The sequence below is a fragment of the Equus asinus genome, chromosome 6 (genome assembly GCF_041296235.1).
Source record: "Equus asinus isolate D_3611 breed Donkey chromosome 6, EquAss-T2T_v2, whole genome shotgun sequence".
Taxonomy (NCBI): Eukaryota; Metazoa; Chordata; class Mammalia; order Perissodactyla; family Equidae; genus Equus; species Equus asinus.
Window position 1 is genome coordinate 57,514,654 of NC_091795.1, and position 24,567 is coordinate 57,539,220.

The following is a 24,567-nucleotide window of genomic DNA, read 5'->3' on the forward strand; positions in this document are numbered from 1 at the left end:
TCAACTACTGTGCTACTGGGCTGGCCCCTCAAGTCTTTTTTTTTGGAATAAACTTTTTTCTTTTTTTTGAGAAAGATTAGCCCTGAGGTAACTGCTGCCAATCCTCCTCTTTTCTCTAAGGAAAACTGGCCCTGAGCTAACATCCATGCCCATGTTCCTCTACTTTATATGTGGGATGCCTACCACAGCATGGCGTGCCAAGTGGTGCCATGTCCGCACCCGGAATCCAAACCGGCCAACCGCGGGCCGCCGAAGTGGAACGTGTGCACTTAACTGCTGCGCCCCTGGGCCAGCCCCTGGAATAAACTTTAATTGAAGCATAAAATACATGGTTATGGTATGGTCCCTCTGCCCCGATTTGGCAACTTGTTAAATAAGGAGAGAAAGTTGATCCACCTCTTCCAAAGGAGAGGCGTTGGTAGTAGTAGATGTAACCTATAAATACACTTTTCTAGATCACTATTTTTCTTTTTTTTAAAGATTTTATTTGTTCCTTTTTCTCCCCAAGCTCCCCGGTACATAGTTGTGGGTCCTTCTAGTTGTGGCATGTGGGACACTGCGTCAGCGTGGTTTGATGAGCCGTGCCATGTCCGCGCCCAGGATTCGAACCAACGAAACACTGGGCTGCCTGCAGCGGAGCGCGCGAACTTAACCACTCGGCCATGGGGCTAGCCCCTAGATCACTATTTCTTAATTATTAGCCAGTAAATTTGCTTATCGTGAAATAATTAGTAAGAGGTATAAAAAAGCTATTTATCTGCTGATGTGTTGGTTTCACTCTTTTTGTCCTTGGCAAGTGTTTTCACTAGAGATGCAGAAATCAGATATCTTAATGTATTTATGATATTAAAAGTGAAAACAGTTTTTCTCTGACTTCTATAGTGTATTTAATAGTCAAAACAAGTGTTTTCGACTTTCTTTTTTTAGAAGGTCAGCTTAAAACTTGAAAACAAACTTATCTTCACTCTGCTTCATATATCACTGTTGACAACCTGATAATCTTCAACTCAGGGTCTGGCTATAGAATGATTTTTGCCAATAATCAGTGATAATGATATATGAATTGGATATAAAACAGATTTTCTTCCTTTTCTGTCAAAACCTCCACCCAAAATTAGATTGATTATAGAAAAATGACTTAGCTTAAAAATCTGTTGTTTTTTCCATAGTAAAATGCCCTTGAATGTTAACTTGGAAATAAAGATGAGTTATGTTAAACTTCTCCTACAGTGATACTACGTCAACATGGTGGTTAAATTTCTGAAACCTCCCGGGATAAGAGAGTTGTTGATTATAGAACTTCTGACAATCTTATGGGGGAAATAAGCCTTGGTGTAAATTCAATATATGAAATTAATCGGCTGTCAACAACATGTTAGTCATCTTTGATAATAATGAATACATTTGTCATTTCTTGTTTTATACTTTTAAGGATTTTATCTTCCACATTGTTTCATTTTTATTAGTGTTTTTCTAATATGGCCCTTCATCCAGATGTCTAGTACTTTTCTAATTTTTTTTTTTTAAGATATATTTTTTTTATAGATTTTTTTATTTTTTTCCTTTTTCTCCCCAAAGCCCCCCAGTACATAGTTGTATATTCTTCGTTGTGGGTCCTTCTAGTTGTGGCATGTGGGACGCTGCCTCAGTGTGGTTTGATGAGCAGTGCCATGTCCGCGCCCAGGATTTGAACCAACGAAACACTGGGCTGCCTGCAGCGGAGCACACGAACTTAACCACTCGGCCACGGGGCCAGCCCCTGCTTTTCTAATTTTTGACTGAGAGTTGTTGATTCTCACTTCCTGCCTCCTACTGTAGCAGAAGAGATAGGATAATTGTATGCTTGAAATGAAATGAAAAATCTTGTTTTTCAAACCTCCTTTCCCATTACCAAGCACGTGCAATCAGACCTTCTTATACATACCTCTCTTCTTTCTCTTCTTGTAGATACTGGTATTTCCACAAACTTAGAATTCTAGGAAGACGTTGGAATAGCCTACACCTGCAGCATTCACAGTATACCTTATCTGCTAATGGTGTGCGTGTGTGTACTTATTTTATTAAGTATTATGTAGGTCTATTCTGGCATTCTGATTTTTTTCATTAACTCCTCCAAAATTACTGCCACGTTCATAGTAAAGTTTTGTGGTAGGTGGCATTCTAGAAAGTTTAGCCTGACTTGTTTGTTCTATCAACTTAATAACATTATACCTATGTTTATCCTCACTAGCTAGGATTTATAAACTTTTATATGTACATGATATTAGACTATACATATCTTGTGGTAATGTTAAATTAGATATGTAAAAGAAAGAATGATTTGGTGAAATTAGTAAAAGGGACATGATTTTTAGGTATCTATAGGCATGCAAACTATTCTTTCAAATGATCTACGTCAGCAGCAACTTAGGAGTCATTAATTTCAGTTACTATAGTTAAGTAATATGTGTTACTTTAACAACACTCTTTAGTTTATTTGGAGTCCTCTTTTAGTTCAAATAAGCAAAATTTTACTGTATTTTCATTGGTTGATATAAGAACGTCATTTTAACAATGATTGTTTATGGATTATATTATGCTTAAAAAATATGCAAGGCACAGACTTTCAGTATTGCTCTTTCAACTTGCTTGTCAGTGACTATTGTCATTTGTGATCAGATGGTAATGATAGCAAACCTTTCAATTCTTCTAAGACTGTTTTTCCAGACTGGTGCTGTTTCTTCTGTCTTGTTCATCCCATCCCCTTCCCAATTGTATTTTTTATAAAATAGAAACACATCGTCTCTATTATCAGAGAGAACATATGTTTGCCTCTTGGCTTCCAATTCCTCTGTATCTTTTAAAATATGATTGAAAATAATTTTGTCTGTACACAGAAAGGATATATATGTTAATGGGTTTGGGCTACGACAATTGTAATAAATGTTTTGGCATTGCATAAGGAGTGTGTGTTTTGATTTGTTGATAGGAATGATCACAGCCTTGTGAGTTACAAGGTGAATAAGTGATGAGAACATCACCAAAGTGTCTAGTCCTACAAACATGCCTTTTTACTGACAATAATTTTTTTGACTGCTGTATTGCAGCTGTTGAAAATGGACAGGTAGATGTGGTAAGGCTGTTGTTTCGACACGGAGCAAATGTTAATGGATCCCATTCTATGTGTGGATGGAACGCCTTGCACCAGGCTACTTTTCAGGTAACCTCTGAATTTATTATTTCATTTCCATGTAAATTGTGCATTTTACCCTTTTAAAATGACAGTTCTATACAGTTTTTGCTTCCTACTTGCTTGTGATTTATGATGGTTAGTGCAGTACAGAAAAGGCAGTCTAAATGCTAATGATCATTCTGAATAAGCCAACTGCTGTAGTAGTTCCAGCAGCTTTGGGCTGCAGGGATTATCTAAGGTTTTTCAATGTTGATAGCATAGTTAAAAGACCGTCAGAATATTTGGGATATAAATTGATAACAAGCAGTGGCTTATTTTAGTTATAGTAGTGTATTTAGAAACTGTAATAACACCTTAGTGCTTGGGCTAGCAAGCTAATTTTCAGGATTTTATAAGGATTCTAATTCCAAGAGATCTATTTTTGTTTAGTGGGCTAGCTAAAGGTATAGAATAATCTGATTAACACTTCCTTCCCATCCACCAGTTTACTTTTCTAAAAAAATTTTCCTTTAGTGAGGGTAAAACACACACACACAATAAGAAAAGAGATACCTTCTATTTTCTTTGTTTTCTCTTATTTAAAATATGAATCTGTGCTTTAGGAAAATGCTGAGATCATAAAATTGCTTCTTAAAAAAGGAGCAAACAAGGAATGCCAGGATGACTTTGGAATCACACCTTTATTTGTGGCTGCTCAGTATGGCAAGATAGAAAGCTTGAGCATACTTATTTCATCGGGTAAGATTAATCCATTAGCCTTTGCACTGTTAAGATCATGAGTTTTAACTTTGTATCTTCCTGGGAAGAATAATTCTTGACCAGATATAAATCAGGTTGTGAAGTTTATGCTTTTATCTTAGTGGTAAATAAGAGTACATACAAGTTGATTTGTAGGCCTGGTTACTAAGTGTCTATTACTAACATGTACAGCTTGTTATATGCAATATAACAATGCAGTGCACAGCTACTAATTTATCTGGGTAGGAACATAATGATCTATCACTGAAACAGGTTTATTGGCAAGTTGAATGATGGGGCTATCCTTTTTTATAGGGACCTGAACAGTTCCAACTTTCTGGGGTATAAGACCAGTTTAGGCTTAATTAATTTATTAGATAGCTCTTTTGTATATTAACCCTTTGAGTTGGGTGTTTTGGTCAATTGTGTGATATTTAAATGGGTTTATTTCAAAGCTTGTTTACACTTTAATAGCAATATAATCCTGGTAAAGGTTTCTCTGTGGCAACTACTGCACATTCAGCATTGCCAGAGAAGATGGTGTAGAGGTGGCATTCTTATTCTGTATGTCATTTCTATGACCAGAAATGTTTGTTACGTAAGGGCTTTTAAATTCCTCCAAACACTGTGTGTGCTCATAATGCTAACTTGATGAGGCAGGGATAGTCAAGAGCAGAAGGGAAATACACCAGATTTGCCACCAGGCAAATTTTTTTTTTTTTTAAATACCTAGGCTTTTTAGATACCTTCTGTAATACCTAAGCTTTTAATAAATTACCTCCAAATATACAAAAAAAGCCTTTATTTAGACATCATGGCATGCATTTTCTTATTTCTGTTTTCTCCTTACAAACCTTTAAATACTCAAGTTGAAGTGGGAAGCAAAAGAAACATTCATTAAGTGCCAAATTAAGGTATCTGTTACAAATATTGAATCCATAAATCACAGAGTTCAGAGGAATCTCCAAAATCATTTATTGAAGCATGTTTTTTTTTTTATTAAGAATCCTAGGCCCTGAATGTTTAAATGCCTTGCCAAAGATCTAGAAAGTATTTCCTGGCAGAATCTGGGCTTGGACTCAGGCCTTCTGACTTCTCATCTGCTTTCTTCTATGTTGTACCTTCCTGAGGACTGTCTTAATTCATTTTATGGCTGCCAGTCCCATAAGTTCCAATTATGAGTGTGTAACGAATATTTAGAATAAAATGGGTTAAATTGCACCTCAATGTGCTGAGCCTATCTCCTGGAACACTAAGTACCCGTTTTGTTTGGCTTTGTTCTTTTTTTTTTCCTTCTCTCCTCTCTGAATAGTTGTGAAAAGCAAGTTGAAAAGGTATGTAGGTATGTCTATAATGTAGCTGTATATGTTTCTGGCTCCTTAAAATGACTTTCGTTTCAGTGAATTATCTGTCATTTTTCCGACTTTATACCTGTAATCTTTCTCTTTTTTTGGTATGAATACAGTTTTTATTGAGCATCTAATTTGTGTCCCACTGTTCTAGGCACTGGAGATAACACAGTCCCAATTTACATGGGCACATACCTAGATAAGTGGGTATTTACAATCAAGCTTGTGAAATTTTTTTTCCATATATATTTCACTTTTTTTCTTGTACATTGTAATATATTTTGAATTCTGTGTAGATTACATCATGTTCACCACCCAAAGACTAATTACAATCCATCACTACACATGTGTGCCTAATCACACCTTTTGCCCTCCTCCCCCCCCCCCCGTCTACCTGTAATTTTACAGGGACTAGTTCCTTATTCTTTGTGATACATTGAAATTATCAATCAAAATGAAACATTGCTTAAAAAAGAAAGTTAAATAGGTTTCTTTCTTGACTTAGGCTTTTTTTCAGTAATAGTGTTCACTTCTTTCTGAGGCTGACAGTAGATGAAGCATCCACCTTGTGTAAGTCAAGAAGATTCTGCTTTTCTAGACAGGTTGAATGTCCAGTTGGAATTTCTGAAGGTTCCATAAACTCTAACTTACCATTTGTGTTTTGCATAGTTTTTGCCCATATCAGGGCTTTGTTTTATTCAAGGTACACTTATGGAACATGCTTTTAAATAAAACATAGTCTTTTTACCCTTGATGATGATGATTTTTCTGCTGAGATATAGTCCAGAAATTTAAAAATTCTCACAGTCGTATACTAACACCATACTTAGCATATTTAACACATTGTCAATGAGAAAAGATTGGGGAAAGTCTGCTGTTTTCAAAACCTTCACCAAAATTGAGTTCACTTTCAATTTTTCACATCTTTCTACACTGGCATCTAAATAATTGATTAGATTTATGCTTTAAAAAATTATCTCAGAAACCCATTTAAATAGATCTTTTTCCTTTTATTCTAGGCTCTATTTATCATGCAATGGTCTTGAAGAAAAGGGATGTAATAAAGAGTATAGTCAATATTAGTTTTAAGGCATAGCCCCCATGTATTTACTGGAAATTTTTCTCATGAATCGATCAGTGACATCTATAAAGTCTCATAATTGAGGTTTTCCTCATCTTTTTCTGTACTTAGCAGAATTGTTACTCATATTTGGTGGCATGCATTTTCCCTTTACAAACATTTACTTACTGGATCCACAGAGTGCTTTTTAGAGGGGGGATTGGAATGAAATGAATCCTTCATTGAATAAGATTTTTGTTTTAGCTTAAAATGAATTCTGAAATATTAATTACTTGTTTTCTTTCTAATGTAAGAGCAAAAGCAATTTAAATGATTATGAACAAGTTGGGAAAATCAGTGTTTATACAACAATATCCGCTGGGGGAGGGGGGAAGCTATTGTTCTGTGAATCCCTTTTAAGGCAGCTGCTTTGAAATTTATGTTAATTATCATGGCTTTTCCTTTTTTGCATAAATGAGAATTATGTGTTAAATGTTTTATTTTGTATTAGGTGCAAATGTCAATTGTCAAGCTTTGGATAAAGCGACTCCTTTGTTCATTGCTGCTCAGGAGGGCCACGTGGAATGTGTGGAGCTTTTGCTGTCCAGTGGGGCAGATCCTGATCTTTACTGTAATGAGGACAATTGGCAGTTACCTATTCATGCAGCTGCACAGATGGGCCATGCAAAGTAAGTGTTAAAAATGGAAAATACAAATGGTCTCATGATTAACAGGTAATAAGGAAGAAATCTTCTGGGCCAGACCTTTTACCTCCAGGCAAAATCCTTGCTATTTCCTTCTCTACCAGTTTGCTGGGTGACTAGATCTACTCATATCTGTCCTCCGTGTCATCTCCAGGTCCTCTTAGTCTTGCACTTTTCTAGTGTGAGGTAGAGTGGCTAGAGTCCACATAACCCCAGGGACTTTCTCAGGGTGTTAAGTCTTCCCTCTGATTTCTCAAACTATAGCCTTGCTCTCCCAGTCCTCTCCAGTTTTAGCCCAGGCCTCTTCAGGTAGTGATCTGAAGGCCTTATTCAACTTCTTTACGTTACCTCCCTGACCCCCAAAACTTCTGAGTTTGTGACACCCCACCTTGGAGTCGAGTCTTTCTTTTGTCTGGGTTGGTAGTTCTCCCCATCGTGAATTCTTTGACTGGATTTCTTTATCTAATCTCAAGTCCAATCTGGTACTTTTCCCTGCTTCTATTACTCTTCTTCGTTTTTTTTTTTTGAGGAAGATTAGCCTTGAGCTAACTGCTGCCAATCCTCCTCTTTTTGCTGAGGAAGACTGGCCCTGAACTAACATCCATGCCCATCTTCCTCTACTTTATATGTGGGACGCCTACCACAGCATGGCGTGTCAAGCGGTGCCATGTCCGCACCCGGGATCTGAACCAGCGAACCCTGGGCTGCCAAAGTGGAACGTGCGAACTTAACTGCTGCGCCACAGGGCCAGCCCTGCCCCTATTACTCTTCTTCCTTAGCCAAAATTTCCCATGAAACTTTGGTATTTCTTGGAGAGAGAGAAAGGCTTAAAGAAAGTTGGAATTCCCTGAAGTTGGGGGTTCCAGGAGTCTTAGAAGCTATGAGAATATGACAGTCTATCGTAACATGAGTTGGCACTGAACAGTTTTTTAAAATATGTTTAAAGTCTTTAGAGTCATAATTCTGCAATAATAATTTTAAAACTATTGTTAATATTATTTAATTTAAAAAGTAGTAGTGAAATGATCGTTACTTTAGTGTGTTTCCATAGTAGGAAAACAAATTCTGTAATTTGGTTATTATGCCACTAGGTGGCATGGTATTTTACTATTTCCTTAAAGATATTCATAAGCGTATTTGTGCCTTGTCGAAGAGTATAATTTTTCCAACCCATTTAAAAAAATTAAACACATTTATTAACTTTAAGAGACGTTAAACAGATCCTTTATTTTAACAAAATACATGGGTTTTAAAATTTGGTATTTTCTTAATTGTTGATTATTTATTTAAACATAAATCTTAGGTACAATTGTACTCTGTGCGTTACATTGATACCAAAACCCTCTTGGGAATTTGTTCTCAATTTTGAGGATTCTGTTTGTTGCTAACGCTTTCCTCCATAGACTGCTTCTACGGTAACCCCTCTGTGAATGGAAGATCTCCTTCAGGGTTATCATCTCAGGCCTGCCTTACATGAGGAAAAGTAGCAAAGAGAAAGAACGTTATGATGATATGTTGGAGTAGCCCTGCCTTCCTTTTCCTAGAAAGAGGGGCGCTCCTGGCTCACATTAGCCCTACAATTGTATTTTAAATTTTAGAATAGTAGACTAGTCTTTTCTCTCTGGCTGAAGGTAAGTTTACAAGTAATCTAAGAACTTATGTTTTAGTAATTTTCTTTAGAACTTTCTCTGCTTAACCAACTTCTTTATAAATCTGCCTTGGTGTTTGAAGAGCTCATATTATTTTCAGAGAATAGAATATGTTAGCAGAAACTCTGATTTCTTCCTGATGGAAATACTATTCATGTCACTTACCATCTTTAAAAATTCTTATTAGTGAGAAAGATAAAACTTTAATTTTTACTTTAAGAAAGAAAGTAATTTTTCTTGATACAAGTTTATATTTGGTATAATGAAGTTTTAAATTATTAGATCCTAAAATATCTAACATAAAATTTGAATTTGGGGAATAAGGTGAAGGTGGTAAGGTAAATAATTAGTGAAAAAATAAAAAAGGACAACTGTTATCTATTTATTTATAGGAACATTATTTAATTCTGTTTCAGATATGTATAAGGACGTTTGTATTAAGCAACACTAATAAGTGTAAGATTTGGGAATAGAGAGCCTGCAATAATTTAATGTAGTTAGGAGGTTCACTGAGGACAGATGGACTTCTTTAAATCAGTGAATGGGTGTCTGTTAATATATGTGCTGGAGAAATGCTGCCTACATTCATGTCCGTATAAAAACATTAATTGCTCCTGAATTTGTGTACTTGCAGAATCTTGGACTTGTTAATACCGCTTACTAACCGAGTCTGTGACACTGGGCCAGACAAAGTGAGCCCTGTTTACTCAGCAGTGTTTGGAGGCCATGAAGCGTGCCTAGAAATGTTACTCCGGTGTGGCTACAGCCCAGATGCCCAGATGTGCCTCGTCTTTGGATTCAGTTCTCCCATGTGTATGGCTTTCCAGAAGGAGTATGTATATTTGCTATATTTGTATTCTTTTTTTGCTTTATGGAGATGTATTTACAAGTGACTTTCTTTTATGATGAAACTTCGTATCTCTTAGTGCTAAATTGCTAACTTAGAAACAAAACACAGGGGCTGGCCCAGTGGCGCAGCAGTTAAGTTCACATGTTTCATTTTGGCAGCCTCAGGTTCACTGGTTCCGATCCTGGGCATGGACCTATACACTGCTTGTCAAGCCATGCTGTGGCAGGCATTGCACATATAAAATAGAGGAAGATGGGCATGGATCTTAGCTCAGGGCCTATCTTCCTCAGCAAAAAAGAGGAGGATTGGCGGCAGAAGTTAGCTCAGGGCTAATCTTCCTCAAAAAAAAAAACATAGACAAACAGAAAAAACCCTCTCTGATGGGCCTTGATCAGTCAATGTACAGTAGAAATGAAGTGATAATGTCAGATTTTTTTCCTTTCCTTTTTGGATCTGGATTATATTTTTAAAGTAGCAATTTTAGGGAATATTTTCAGTATATTAAAGTAAATTCAGGAATTCTCTGATATCCTTGGTCTTCAAAACAGTTCAAGAATTAAAACACACTTTCAGTTATATGATAAATAAGGTCTGAGAATCTAATGTATATCATCCTGACTATTGTTGATAACACTGTTTTGTATAATTAAAATTTGCTAAGAGAGTAGAACTTAAATTCTCTCACTGACAAAAGAATCTAAATATGTGAAGTGATAGATGTGTTTAATTTGATGATGGAAATCCTTTCACAATGTATACTTATATCGACTCGTTTTGTACACTGTAAGTATCTTACAATCTTATTTGTCAATTATACCTCAGTAAAGCTGGGGCAAAAAAAAAGGAAGAAAGAAGAGTTAAAAATGACTTTATCAAGTAAGGCATTGACTGTGTTTCAGATTATTTACCATTTGAAATTTATATTTACAAGACTTATGAGCCTAAAAATAAAACTTCAGTTTTGTAGATATTTGTACTTTTAATGTATTTGGTTTGTAGCATTTCTTTATGTGAGTCAGAGTAATAAAATTAAAGTCTTAAAAATATTTGTTTTGCTAATCTACCATGATCCTGTGAAGTAGAATACCTGAAGAATTACTGCTGCTTTGTTAGCTTCTGGCCTATACTCGTCTATAAGACTCCTAAGGTTTTAAAATAGATGGTAAGAATAAGGCAATGTTTAAGAAAAGTCATGTTGAGTAATATCTATGGTCCATCCAATAATGGACTAAGTTGTGTGGATAGATGCTATTGTCTTTTTAAATTTTATTATTATTATTATTTTTCCCTTTGGTGAGGAAGATTGGCCCTGAGCTAACACCTGTGGCGGTCTTCCTCTATTTTTTGTGTAGGACACTGCCATAACATGGCTTAATGAATGGCATGTAGGTCGGCATCCAGGATCTGAACCTGCAAATCCCAGGCAGTTAAGGTGGAGTGCACAAACTTAACCACTACGCCACTGGGCTGGCCCCTACATGCCATTGTTTTTAATGACACAAAAGAGGCTACAAGCATACCTCAAATTTCTTTGGCTTTCCTGAATTCACTATTATGGGTTGCTATCCGTGATTTAATTTAAATATCTCTCAAAAGCTTATTTACTAACCTTTTCTGTCTCTACCCCCTCTTAACATTTGCTATATAAAATAGTTCATTTTTATTCTGAATTTAAACTTCCAGTTATATATTGTAGTCTGAATATTTGGGGTTTTGGTTAATCGGAGTATCTGGGACCCACTCTATGCATAACTTTCGTGATTTCATAGAAGTTCGTTGTATACCCCCTTCAGTTTTGTCTTTCTGAACATTTTAGTTTACCTTCACTGAGGCTGTGTTGATGACTTCAGTTGTTTCTTCATTTATCTTTCTCTATACATATCTAACTCCATTGCATTTTATTATTAGGTCAGAATTGAACTTTTTTTTTATTAGATAAGAACATAATATTTTTGGGTAGTTTGTATGTGTATGTGTCCAATATAATGATAGTCTTTTTTGACCTTCATGTTACCTTTTGGAGGAATGATGTTTTTGGTTTTTCTGGTCCCAGTAAACTTGTACTTCATCGTCTTATAAGTGTAGTTTGAATTAAACCATATAACCGAGTGCTCTTGTTAATCCTAAAACACCTTAAAATTAATGTTTTCTGGCCTGAGGAATCAGGTAAATAGAATCCTGTGGGAAAAAAGTGTGAGGGGAATCCTGGAGAAGGGGATCCTCTACTTGTGTGTATGAGCTTGCACATGTCCCGAGTTCACCCCAAGCTCTGAATGCACAGGACAGACCCACATTGTTGAAAACAAGATTTAAACTCTCACCCAAGTCTCAGGCTCACCCCTGAGTGGCATGTTTCCTGAGACCAAACCCAGAGCATCATGGCAAAGGCTTTGAGAACTGAGCTGACATTGGAACCACTGTCTATAGAAGGTGAAACAGAAATTGTAGTCTGAACCTAACTAGGTTATATACCTCCTAAAATAAACAAACAAAAGTCAGTATTCTTCAAAGGATTGTAGCAGGACATGGGACCCAGAGTCTCTGTAACATTCACATTCACAATGTCTAGGATACAGTCTAAAATTACTTGACATGCAAAGGATCGGTCAAATATGACCAATTCTTAAGGGAAAAGACAGTTAACAGGTGCTAATCCTGAGATGATCCAGATATTGGAAATAATAAATAATTGAAAGCAGCTTTTATAACTGTGCTTTATGAGGTAAACACACTTGAAATAAATAGAAAGGTAGAAATTCTCAGCTAAGAAATAAAAACTATAAAAACAGAAACAAATGGAAATTTCATAACTGAAAAATATAATATCTGAAATGAAAAATTTACTACATTGGCTCCATGGCAGAATGGAAGTGACAGAAGAAGCAACTAACTTGACTATAGATCAATAGAAAATACCCAAAAAGAAGAACAGAGAGCAAAAAGATTGGAGGGGGAAAAAAAAGAACAGAGCCTCAGGGACCTGAGGGACAATGTCACTGGGTTGGCATTTGTGTCATTAGAGTCCAGCAGGAGAGGAGAAGGAGATTGTCACAGAAAAATTATGTGAACTAATATTGGTCAAAAACTTCCCAACATTGGTTAAAGACCTAAGGTTATAGATTTAGGAAGCTTGGTAAGCTGATACAGGACAAAGCCAGGGAAAAACATGCGCAAAAATAAACTCCTGGAAACCAAAAGTACAGAAGCAGCAAGGTGGCGTACGTGGCCCTTGATCACAGACGTGAGTAGCAACCTTCGTTCTTTGCACGTCTTGGAAATTTTGCTGTGGAAAGTGGCCCTGGAGAGCGTAGTTGTTTGATGGCTTTACAAGGGCTTATCAGCTGTTTTCTTCTGTGTGGGAACTTGTAATAGGACCAAAGGTATTCTTAATTAGTAAGGTAGGTTTACAGTAATAAAAGTCTTTGGAAGATACTGTTTCTTAATCTATAGGGAGAAAGCTAAAACATCAAAATACCTGTTTTATGAGGGTACATTCCCCTAGTCTTTCTAATTTACTTTTAATTTCTTTGCCTGGGACCCATGGCCATAGACTTAATTTTGGTACATCTTTGCCATTATTATCTACTTTGTGGGGAATTTAATTGAAGGGGAAACCTTTACTAAGGGACTAAAAGTTGGTAGCATCATAATCACATATGCTGGCATTTAATGTGTATATATAAAGGAGATAAGTATAGTACATTGCACAATTTTTGGCACATAGTAGAACAGTATCAAGGTTAATTTTCTTCTCTGCCATCCTCTTTATTTAGAAAACAATTATCAATTAGATTTTTAGTCTCTATTTTATATTTATATTAGCTAATGTCTGGCTATTAGGTTGCATGTCAGTCACTGTACATTTAATGTGAAAATCATTTGATTATTTTGAGACTCTGTGTAAAACTTTGCTGATCAAGCAAGGAAACTGTCATTCTCCCACCAGGTTTTGTTTTGGTACATCAAGAGGGTAATACAGCCAAGTGTCTAGGGGAAAAAATCAAAATTGAAAAATTTAATTTAAATTTTTTTTTCCGAGGACGATTTGCTCTGAGCTAACATCTGCTGCCAGTCTTCCTCTTTTTGTATGTGAGCTTCCACCACAGCATGGCCACTGACAGATGAGTGGTGTAAGTCTGCGCCTGGGAACTGAACCCGGGCCAGTGAAGCAGAGTGTGCTGAAATTAACCACTAGGCCACCTGGGCTGGCCCAAAATTTGTTAGGTCTTTGTTATTTCTTTCAATAAGTATGAATCTTAAATTTGGATTTTCTACAGTCACAATAGCTAAAAATTAATTAAATTAATTAGGATTTCCATTTTAAAAAGTAAGGATAATTCAACATAATTTCTGTTTAAAAATAACTATTGTGTGCTATTGCTCCCTAACGAAACAGTGTCTGAATTTTCTATTTTCCATTTACCAATTATTATTAAGAATTTGAGTTTTGGTCACAATAATAGTACCAGGGAACTTGGCAGACCCCATTTGCTGAAATTAATTATTAGATATTCACATTTTCAGAGATTTGGTAATAGATAATAAGTTTAGTTGTATATATTTTGAAACTCTATTTTTATAGCAACAATGTGTTGTTATAATAATGTTAGTTTGGTATAAGATTGTTATATAAAGATTGTTATATAAAAAGATTTAATCAACACTTATCTGACTTTAGGTGTTAATGAGTCAAAAACTTCTTTTTTTCTCATTTGTCTGTTGTCTGGTATTTCTCTGAGAGCTAGAAATTTAGTGTTGGTGGCCCTTCTTGTGCTACTGGCCTGTTGTGTTCTACTAAACTTTTATCTATTTTTACAAATAGTACAATGAATATCAAAAGGGGATGGCAGTAATAAATATAAATAATGATTCTGGGTTTTAAGTTTTCCCTTCTTTATTGTTTGGTCAGCTGATTTAACTTTTTAGCGCAGTATTTGCATTCTGAAACATTTCTGGTGGGTGTCCCTTCGAGTGGATGAAATTCCATTTGAAGCAGTGCCCTTCAGCTCTTCTCCCACTCCAAGGCAGGTGGAGTGGTGTCTCCTCCACCACTGTACAAAGTAGGCTTAGTCCTTTGGGACTAAAAAGTTAACAGCTGCAGTGATGTGAAAGCCAGCCTTTCAGGGGCACAGTTGAATAATTCTACTCAAATGGGAAAATATAAGAAAAAGATTCCTTTAACTGGAAAGGGTGAAGGAGGAGGGAAGTTGAGAAATTTCAGGGCAATTTGAACAAATATTAATGCCTTTTATATATGCCTGTCGAAAGAGATCGTGGGCTAACTGACCTGATTTTGTCTGTCTAATTGATACTGTTCATTGTTATCACATTAGTTTTTTAGAAATCGTCGTGTCCATTCTCGTCACCGTATCACACATGGGTACATCTGACAAGACCTAGTGTCTTCATTTTGTTTTCTGCTCATGGCTGAAAGGCATGCAGTAAAACTTACTATATGGCCTATTTGATAATTCAGCTAGTAAGTTGGTTTAGGTATTTTGTTGGCTAATTGAACATAAAATGCTCAAGATGTTTGCCCATTTCTATTTGTTTAAATCTTGTTAACGTGTTGAATTTTTTTTACTATGCCTCTTTTATCTGGGCACTGTTTCTGTGCACATTTTCAAACTTCAAAGAGCAGAATGATGGAAAGTATATAAGCCCCCAAATAACGTCTAGACATTGCTTTTTTACTTTTTAAACCTCCCCTCTTTCTTAGTATCTGATGATTTTCACTATTTATATAGCATGCAGTCTCTTAATTTGTCACAGTTAGTTCTTAATATTTATGTTAAATAGGATGGACTTTCTTTTTGATCTCTAGGACTTGAAGACTTTTTCCAATTCTTCATCAGGGCTTGAGAGAGAATTAGTTTAAGTGTTAAGAGAAATTCATGCATCTGTCCATGTAGTTTATATTTTAACCAAAGGTTCTTTAAGCCTCTGAGTCTACTGTTGCTCAATGACATGTAATGATCAAGGTCATATAGAGCACTGAAGTTGCTGGTTTCTGGAGCTTGTACATATACATGAGACCTTCTTAATAGCCTTCTCAGAAGCTCAGGGCATGCTGACAAAGTTTTATGATCCTGCAGTTTATTTTGTGTTCATCATTCACCATATAAATGGTAGTTTTCTTGGAAAAGGGTCTAGAATGTAGCACTAGACAGTTTCTAAGCCTTTCAGGAGTATGGTCTTGTCTCTTCTACCACAAGGCAATATGATAATTGGAAGGAGTTTAGAGCTGGGTTTTCTGAAGTGTGTTTTGTAGAATACTAATACTGTGGATTGTTAATAGATATTACGTGGGATAAAAGGGGTTCTTTAGTTAATTGAGTTTGGGAAACAGACTGTTAAGCAATATTAAATAAGTCTTCTGAAGGGCTTGTAAGAGTTTTCCTTATGGTGGTGTTTTATGAATTCCTAAGAGGGGAGTGAGTCTACAAGTTTGAACAGTTTGGAAACGTAGGTTTAAACTGTTTAAACATAGGTGAAAACTGTTTAAAACCATCAGTCGGGACTTAGGTTTACAATAAATATACTGTTGTTCCTGTGTTTACAGACTTTTAGGGCATTTTATACTCTTTATTTCACTTTTTTCAGATTAACAATTGGACCCACTGCTTTAATTTTAAAAGTACTTCCTCTGAAAGGTGTCTGGAGGTTGGAGAACAACATTGGAGGATATAATTTGAAAATGTAATTAGCATACTGTTTAAAAATAAGTTCATCCTATATTTCACCCTTTTTTGGTCTCACTGTATACTAGATAGAGTTTCTCAAATATTTTCATTATGGAACCTTTTTTTTTTTCTTTTTTGATGTGGAGGATTGGCCCTGAGCTAATATCTGTTGCCAATCTTCCTCTTTGCTGGAGGAAGATTGTCCCTTAGCCAACATCTGTGGCAGTCTTCCTCTATTTTGTGTGTGGGACGCCACCATAACATGGCTTAATGGATGGCATGTAGGTCCACACCTGGAATCCAAACCTCAAATCCTGGGCAGCTGAGGTGGAGCGCACAAACGTAACCACTATGCCACTGGGCTGGACCCTATAGAGCCTTTTTCACATGGATAGTTTTCAGGGACTAGTATTCCATGGAACATACTTTGGGAAACACAGGTCTGGCCTTAAAATATTTTTCAATTTGACTATTTCATGAAGTGTTCAGTTTTCATAGTAGTTAGAAGAGAGACATTTCAGATATTTGCTGTATCATAATCACCTTTAGATTTTGGTTTGATATTCTTATCCCAATTCTACCAATTACTAGCTCTGTGACTAAATGCAGTTTTTGCATCTAGAATGGAGATAATAACAGAACTTACTTCTTAGGACTGTTGTGAGGATTAAGGCAAAATCTTCTACGTAACACATTTAATGTAGTGCCTGGTACAAAATAAATAATAAAGTTTATTATTATAGAGAATTATACATGTACATGTTCCTCTCACATTTTAGAGATGCATGGTTTATCCTTTGGCCTTGTTTCTAAAATTTTCTTAGCGTGATCCACATGTATATATTGAAATTTTAGTAAGAAAGCCTCCTGGTTTTGTAGTTCTTTCTAAACAGAAAATGTCTAGAGAACCTGTCTGTAGCACTTTATCTAACAGGGTGCGTTTAGGGCTTGCATCTACCTTTGTATTCTGTAGCAAAAGTATATCTTCTTTAAGACCTAAATCATTAAGGACTAAAGTATCTATTGTTAGGCTATTGATGGTTTCAAAGTGTTTGAGGGAAGAATTCAACCAATCCCTGCATTGCACAGGTAAACACACATGCCTTGAAAATTGCGGGCTTCTTCAGAATTATATATCCCATTTGTAATGAGGCAGTGCTTTGAACTTTTCTCACAGTTTACCTGCATATTTATTGGCACATGTTCAGCAGTCCGTGTGTAGCTTGTCTGTTCTGTAGTGGAATCGGCAAATAATCATGGCAGGGAAAATAGTGAGAGCTTAGTTAAATGAGGTCAAAGTGGTTGAAATAAATTGGTGAAAACTGTTTAAAACCATCAGTCAGAAGTATATTCTTTAGCGTTTCTTGTAGTGCTGGACTGCTGGCAACAAATTCTCTCAGCTTTCCTGTATCTGAAAGCAGCCCAAGGAAAAAATACATACGTACAGGGCTGTTTTCAAGAACAATGATATGAATGATATACTTCTCATCAGGAACAAATAGCAAGATGGTAGGCAGACAACAAAGTTATTAATTTTTATAAAGAAATTTTAGAATTGTAGATTTTTCTTTTCTGATTACTGTGCAAATGATTAAAAGTAAAGAGAATACTTTGTTTAATCATGTACCTAAAGAAAGGAAACACAAATTGGAGAATAACTAAAATGAGTTAAGTGATATTTTGCTTATGTATATAGTGTTTTAACTACTTTAAAACTTGAAGTTCCATGCATAAGTCCTTGAAGTAATTGGTCTCACATGACAGTGGTTTAAACATTTTATATTTGTTTTATGTATAATTTTTATGCCTCTATTTAGATTCTATAATACTATGAGTAATGAAGTAATTCTTTTTTGTCTATAGTTGTTTCAAGTAACATTAATACCAATGTCAAAAGGAGAATAATTTTCTTCTTACATGTTTTCTTTCCTGGTTGTCTACATAGTGAACGTGCATGTTTACTGAGCTTTGTTACAGTTAAAGTTATATCAGAAACAGTTTTTTTAATGTGACTACACAGCCATCATACTTGCAGTTTTTGATGACTATATCATATTTTGTACTTATCTGCTTCTGTGTTGGACATTTAAGTAATTACTTTCTTTTTAAAGTCTGTTATAGGTAATACTATGGTTAACATATTTGTGCAAATAGGATATAATTTCTTTTTGATTTTTTCTCTTGGATAAATTGCCAAGATTTATGTTTATTATATTTTAATTTATAGTTTGCTTTATATGTCATTTTATTTTACAAATACTTAAATAGTTCTAGTTCTGTGTGCGAGAAAGGTTAAGTAACTTGCTCAGAGTCACACAGCTAGTAAGTGACTGAGCACCTGCCTCCAGTGTCTGTGGTCCTTAGAGCTGTGCTGTGATCCCTCTTTCGATACATCCTGCCACTTAGCTCTCTCAAAAAAAACTTACACTTATTTTCAATCGATTTAACCACAATTTACAAGTATTAGAGGATAAATTTTTTTTAAAAAAGTAACCAATTTAATAGGTGTAAAATGATATACTTTTATTCTGTAATACTACTTGATAAAGAAGATAATTTAAAAATATAAATCTGTAAGTTAAATTTTTCTTCATTAGAAAGAAAAGCTTTTCTACATGGTTTTTTTTTTTTACCATTAGACATTTAGAAGTAAGAGGGAAATTGGCTACAGCTATTGCTAAAGGAAATGGTATCTTAGAGATTCATAGAATGAGTCATCTGTCTTTAGGGACTGAACACATTGTTTATTAACTTTGTTTAACAAATGTTTTATAGTAGAGATACTTAATTGAACAAAAATATCACAGTTTGAGGAGAGTTTTCTGTTCGTCAATGATAATTTTAAAAATTGTTAATTTTAAATTCTAAGGGTACTACCTGTTCATAGTTGGAAATTAAAAACCACACAGGAGGGTGTAAATTGCAGCATAAAACCCCTCTTTCGCCTAGTCTCAATCCACTAGACATGTAAAAACCTTCTACTATCCTGTCTGCCATTCATTTAGTCTCCAGCTTTAACTACTGTTAACTGTAAGAATTCTTTTTTTATGTAAAAGTCGAACTTCTGTTTCTCTTTTTTTCTTGTGGTGTAGCTGCGAATTCTTTGGAATTGTGAATATTCTTTTGAAATATGGAGCCCAGCTAAATGAACTTCATTTGGCTTACTGCCTGAAGTATGAGAAGTTTTCAGTATTTCGCTACTTTTTGAAGAAGGGTTGCCCGTTGGCACCATGGAACCATATATCTGAATTTATAAAGCATGCAATTAAAGCGCAAACAAAATATAAGGAATGGTTGCCATCTCTCCTGCTTGCTGGATTTGACCCTCTGAATCTACTATGCAGTTCATGGTAAGAAATGCTACCATAGTGGACCTCACCATTTTTGAGAGAATATACTACCTTTGATTTCCTCTAATTTCTTGAGATCCCTGTGTTAAGAGGAGGGGGTGTGTGTGTGTGTGTGTGTGTGTGTATATATATGTGTATGTATGTGTGATTTGACTGTAACGGCTAGGTTGGGCTGAAGGAGTTGGAGGGCTGCTAAGAGTGAGATTGAATGTAAGGATACAGCCCTGGAAAAAGGTAAGAGGTGACTGGAAGGGAGTAGAAAGGTATGGATGCCAGTGGACTCTTCTGAGAAGGATATTTTTTCTGCTTAGCCATTCCCATGCTCCTCCTAAAATGCAGGTGACAGAATAGTTGTAGCTGCTTTAGAGATTTCTGTTATCCCTTAGTCAACTAGATTGAATCCTCCTGTCCTACAGCATTTTGTCTGTTTGAAATTTGTCTTAATACTGATTTCTGCAGCAGTTCAGGATATAACTTGTTTACAGCAGATAGTCTCTCAGAACAGCAGCCCCTACAAGTGATTATATGAAAGTTGAGTTAGGATTTTTCTTGGGCAAAAAGAGGAAGACTGTTCCTACCAGCTCCAGCCTTTGCAAGAGTTCTTAGTGTCTAGATGGGGCCGAGAAGGTAACTGTGGCGGTGAGAGGACTCTTTTGGCCTGATCATTCAAGTCAAATGAGAAAGTAGAATAAAGGTGTCTAGGAAAATAGAGGACATGGATATTTTATAAAATTCAATGAAACATCAGAAGTCTTCATTTTTATGCTTCATAAACTACCATTCACTAAAATAATATTTAGATGAATACTGAGATTTTGTGTTTCAGCAGAAAAGTGCTTTGATATCTTCTTATTTGAGTTTTTCCTTTCAGAAGAGGTCCTCTTAGAGGTTCAGGTTTAGTTTACATTTCTGGGGACTCCATCTTCCGCCTGGTGGCTTCACCATCTTTAGGTGAAGAGCAGGTCTTTATTTGGCAGGGTCCCAGCATCTCCCCCTTTTAGTATGTCTGCCGTTATATGGAATTCAGGAATTTCACTAAGCGGAGGTTTTATGCTTAGGACTATCATCCCTTTCTGATACTAAGTGTTTCAGATATGTGGTTTGTAAGGAAAAACTGCTTTCTGGTGGGCGGTTTGAGGAATATAGCAGTAAAAGCAAAGTTTAGATACACGTTCTGATCTCCACTTTCCTTTTTTTATAGTTTACAACAGGTTGAGTCCTTGATTGTATTTACTCCTTTGTCCAGTAGCTGATTAACTCATAGTTATCTGTTAAATGCGCATAGTTATCTGTCAAGTGCTTTTCCATAAATGTTCACAAAAATCCATTGTATTTTTTAGATAATTGAATGAAATGTGAAGATTATTGACAATTCATTGAGAAATGTCTGATTTTTTAAAAGTTACTTGTGTATGTATATTTGACTTAAATCCCTTTTATATGTGTGTGCACACACACACATGCACACTGTTGAGAGAAAAACACTTGCTAATGAATGCTATATCTAGCTATTAACGAAGCTGTTTGGGTACCTTAAACTTTTTACTTAGTGCGTCTTATTGTTGTATCCGGGCTCCTGACAGCTAGCACCAGTTGCCCCTCTCCATTCTAGGGTTTACTTCCCGGCTGCTGCTGTAAATGCAGCTCAACACGTGGCTGAGGATAGCCCTGACAGTGTGTTCCCTTTCCTCTGCCACCCACTTGGTGCTTGTCCCCAAGGTACCCATTTTCTTCTCACTGACACTCCTTGTGTTCCTCTACTGAAGGTACTAACTTGACTCCGTACTAGTTGCCCATCATTACTTTCAGCCTTCATGCTCCATCCTGGCTTCTAGTTTATTTCTTTCTTTAACTAACACTTAGAATGCTGCCTGACACAGAGTAGACATTACGTTAGTTCTTTACTGTACTAACTCATTTAATATAAAATACGGTAGATACTATTATCCTTGTTTTACAGAGGAGAAAATTGAGGCACAGAATGTTTAAAATACTTCCTGAAGCTCACACAGCTAGTTAGTGCTAGAGCTTGATTTGAACCCAGGCTGTCCCGTAGTGTGGCTCAAGTCTGTTGTTCTAACTGTTGTGCTGTGTTGCCTTAGCCCTGTGTATCCACAGGGATGCGGTAGCGAATCACTTAATTTCGGGTACCTTAATCCCTTGCCTGACTTGGGGGGATCTGTGCCAACTTGTGTTGCTTCTTCCTACTCCTAAATTAGGAAGAACCTATTCAGAGGAAAAAAATTAAATATTGCCTCTTTTCGTTTCCTCCTCAGCCAACTACATAGACTGCTGGAATAAGAGGGAATTACTTAGCTGTATTCTCCTAGAAGGATTTGTAAAATATACTCTCCCATCCTCAGTTCTGATATAGGCTCCCCTTCCTCCTGTATGAATAGCCCATTTAAGAATTTTTGTGGTAATAAACCACTGGGTGTGTGCTGTATTTATTGAATGTGTTAGGATAGAAAAGAGTTAAGAACCAGTAAACTACAAATTATTTTGAAGTAAATTGTAAAACTTTCAGCTATCTGAATTGAGAATGCCAGTTGCATCATTTTACTCCAAAGGAGTAACTTTAGTCACTTTTTATTTATTAGAAACAATACAATGGAAAATTTCACTTCAGCAATGAAAATGCTTAACATGGTTAAATTTTTGTTCACTGAATCTTTTACTAAATGGATAAAGCCAGTGTTTTCACTGAATATGATAAATGTTTTGCTTTCTTTGATTAAATTTATATTCAAGGAGCTGTTATAAGAAAAATTCTCCCATAAAAATTCCAGTATGTTGGTAAAGTGGATTTTGGTTGTATCTTATTTATATCACATGTAAGTGTGTTGCTTAATCTTTGTCATGTAAATTATAAATGTCTTTCCTAGGTATTGCTTGTCTTAAACAGTCTTAAAAAATGTATCTAGCTGAATAATTGCCTGTCACATGTAATCTACAGAGTTGAAATATATTTTCAACTTTAAATGCAAGACTAGGTGCCTCCCCCCCAAATGTAATAGGTGAATAATAGAAAGTAAATGTCATCCGTGCATTTAGTTGATTAACTGTCACTCATTTATGATTGTACAACTGCTTTGTACGATGTAATGGTCAATGTAGTATAGTAACAATACATTTTTAGTGGCACTGTCAGCATTGGTAAAATAAACTCAGCAGTTTATTAACTAAAGCTGTATAAACAGATTTCTTTCTCCTGTGTGTTTAGATAGCTGCATGAAAATGACTTTGTGTTTAGTCACAGTGAGACTTAAAGCACATTAAAGCAGAAAAATGAAACCGTTAAAAAAGAAATATGGGACCAGAACCAAGTAACCTTTGGTGTGGGTTTCCTGGAAAATCAAGGCAATTGTTTGCCTTTGAATATATTTTATCATTTCATTTATTCTCAGCGTTTCCTGGTAAGTTGTGCTTTCACTGAGAGCTTCCTGAGGAGTAAAATGTTTTCCCGAGATGTTTGTGCTGCACTTGACGCTCTTCCTTCTTTATGTTTGCATATTAGAGAATTAAGAATTTGGGAAACAATTTTCATAATCTCTAATCTGTCATTTCAAGGATACTCTGACCCTGACATTCAATAAATAGTTGTCTTTGAGATAACTAGTGTATTATTTGGTTTCTTTCCTTTTTTTTCTATTTTTTTCTTCTTTAGTCCTTGCTCAGTAATGTCTCCTAAAAGGCAACCTTGAAAAGAATTTCTATTTTTGAAATAATTTTCAGAGGCCCTAATCATTTTATTTTTCCTCAAACAATGTACTGATAGGGAAGTATCTAATTGAGTATGGGATGGGTGATTTTGTTAGAATTTAGAGTTCTCTTTAAGCTCTGACCAAATTTCGTGTGGTCGATGTTATAAGGCATACTGAAAATGTAACACTGAAAGTTTCAAACTAGTTTTAGTAATATCAAATATTTATATAACATTTTATAGTTTTAAAAGTGTGTTTACTATATTGTCCTATATTATTTTCACAAACAGTTTCCTGAAATAGTCAGGTTAAGTGTTATTCTCACTTTTGAGACCAGGATCTAGAGCTTAAAGATTTTAGGCAACATATTTGTAAGTAGTAGAGGTGGTATTACAAATCAAAACTTTTCTTAGAGCAGTGCCTTTCCATTAGTATCCAAATGCTTATAAACTTTTGGGAAGTCTCTTTTGGGTGGGTTGGTAGGAAATCTGACATTATTTTGAAAAAACAGAAGAAGAAGTGTTTATCTTGAACGCCTTTGTTCAGTCCTTAAAGATCAAAGTTATTCTGGACATCCTTTAGAGCTGAATCTATAATGGGGAAGGTTCTTAGAGGAGACCAATTGTACGTCTCTGGAAGTTGGGTAGAAATGAGTCATCTCTCTCATATACTCTGTTCAGGTGTAGCTGTGGCTGTTTGGGCTTTATCCTTTCAGGACTGTTAAATTATATGTCTGTAAAGATGCCCAATCTAGATTTGGCAAGATGATCCACTTGGGAGGAGATGATGGCAAATCCACTGATGACACTGATGCTGTTTCCGTGTTTTCTTACCACTGCTGCTGGGGAACCGGAAGGAAAGTTCTTACCCTCTACAAGAGTAGAAATTCCTTTTGTCATCTATTGGACAACTACACAGAGTCAATTCACTTTCCTGTAGGAATCTGTAGATTATTCATATCCACTAAACTTGCCTTCAGTTACACGAGTATTTTCTGTGTTGCAGTTTTCTGTCTGCCTTCTACATTAAGATGTTGTAGGAGTAGGTATATGGTTTGTTTTCAGGTTAAGCCTTTGGTATATTTTGTGTCTAATGGTGTGTTAACATCTTGCTAATATAGGATTGACTCAGTCAGTGATGACACCCTTATCTTCACTTTGGAGTTTACTAATTGGAAGAGACTTCCTCCAGCTGTTGAAAAGATGCTCTCTGCTCATGCCTCAAACTTCTCTTGGGCTCTACAGCAACATATTGGTAAGAAACAACAATTTTAAAACACACTTTACTACTTTTCTTCTCTTTTTTCTC

General features: G+C 35.8%; 1 protein-coding gene across 7 annotated transcripts in view; it reads left to right on the top strand.

Annotated features, from left to right (window-relative positions):
* The window catches only part of ASB3 (ankyrin repeat and SOCS box containing 3), a 105,718-nt gene that overhangs the window by 66,627 nt on the left and 14,524 nt on the right, over positions 1–24,567 (top strand). For all 7 annotated transcript variants that reach the window (XM_014842983.3, XM_070512108.1, XM_070512106.1 and 4 more), the window contains 6 exons: positions 3,087–3,199; positions 3,775–3,910; positions 6,831–7,008; positions 9,307–9,504; positions 19,298–19,555; positions 24,380–24,513. In XM_014842983.3, coding sequence (XP_014698469.1) covers positions 3,087–3,199; positions 3,775–3,910; positions 6,831–7,008; positions 9,307–9,504; positions 19,298–19,555; positions 24,380–24,513 — 1,017 coding nt within the window. The remainder of the gene's footprint in view (positions 1–3,086; positions 3,200–3,774; positions 3,911–6,830; positions 7,009–9,306; positions 9,505–19,297; positions 19,556–24,379; positions 24,514–24,567) is intronic.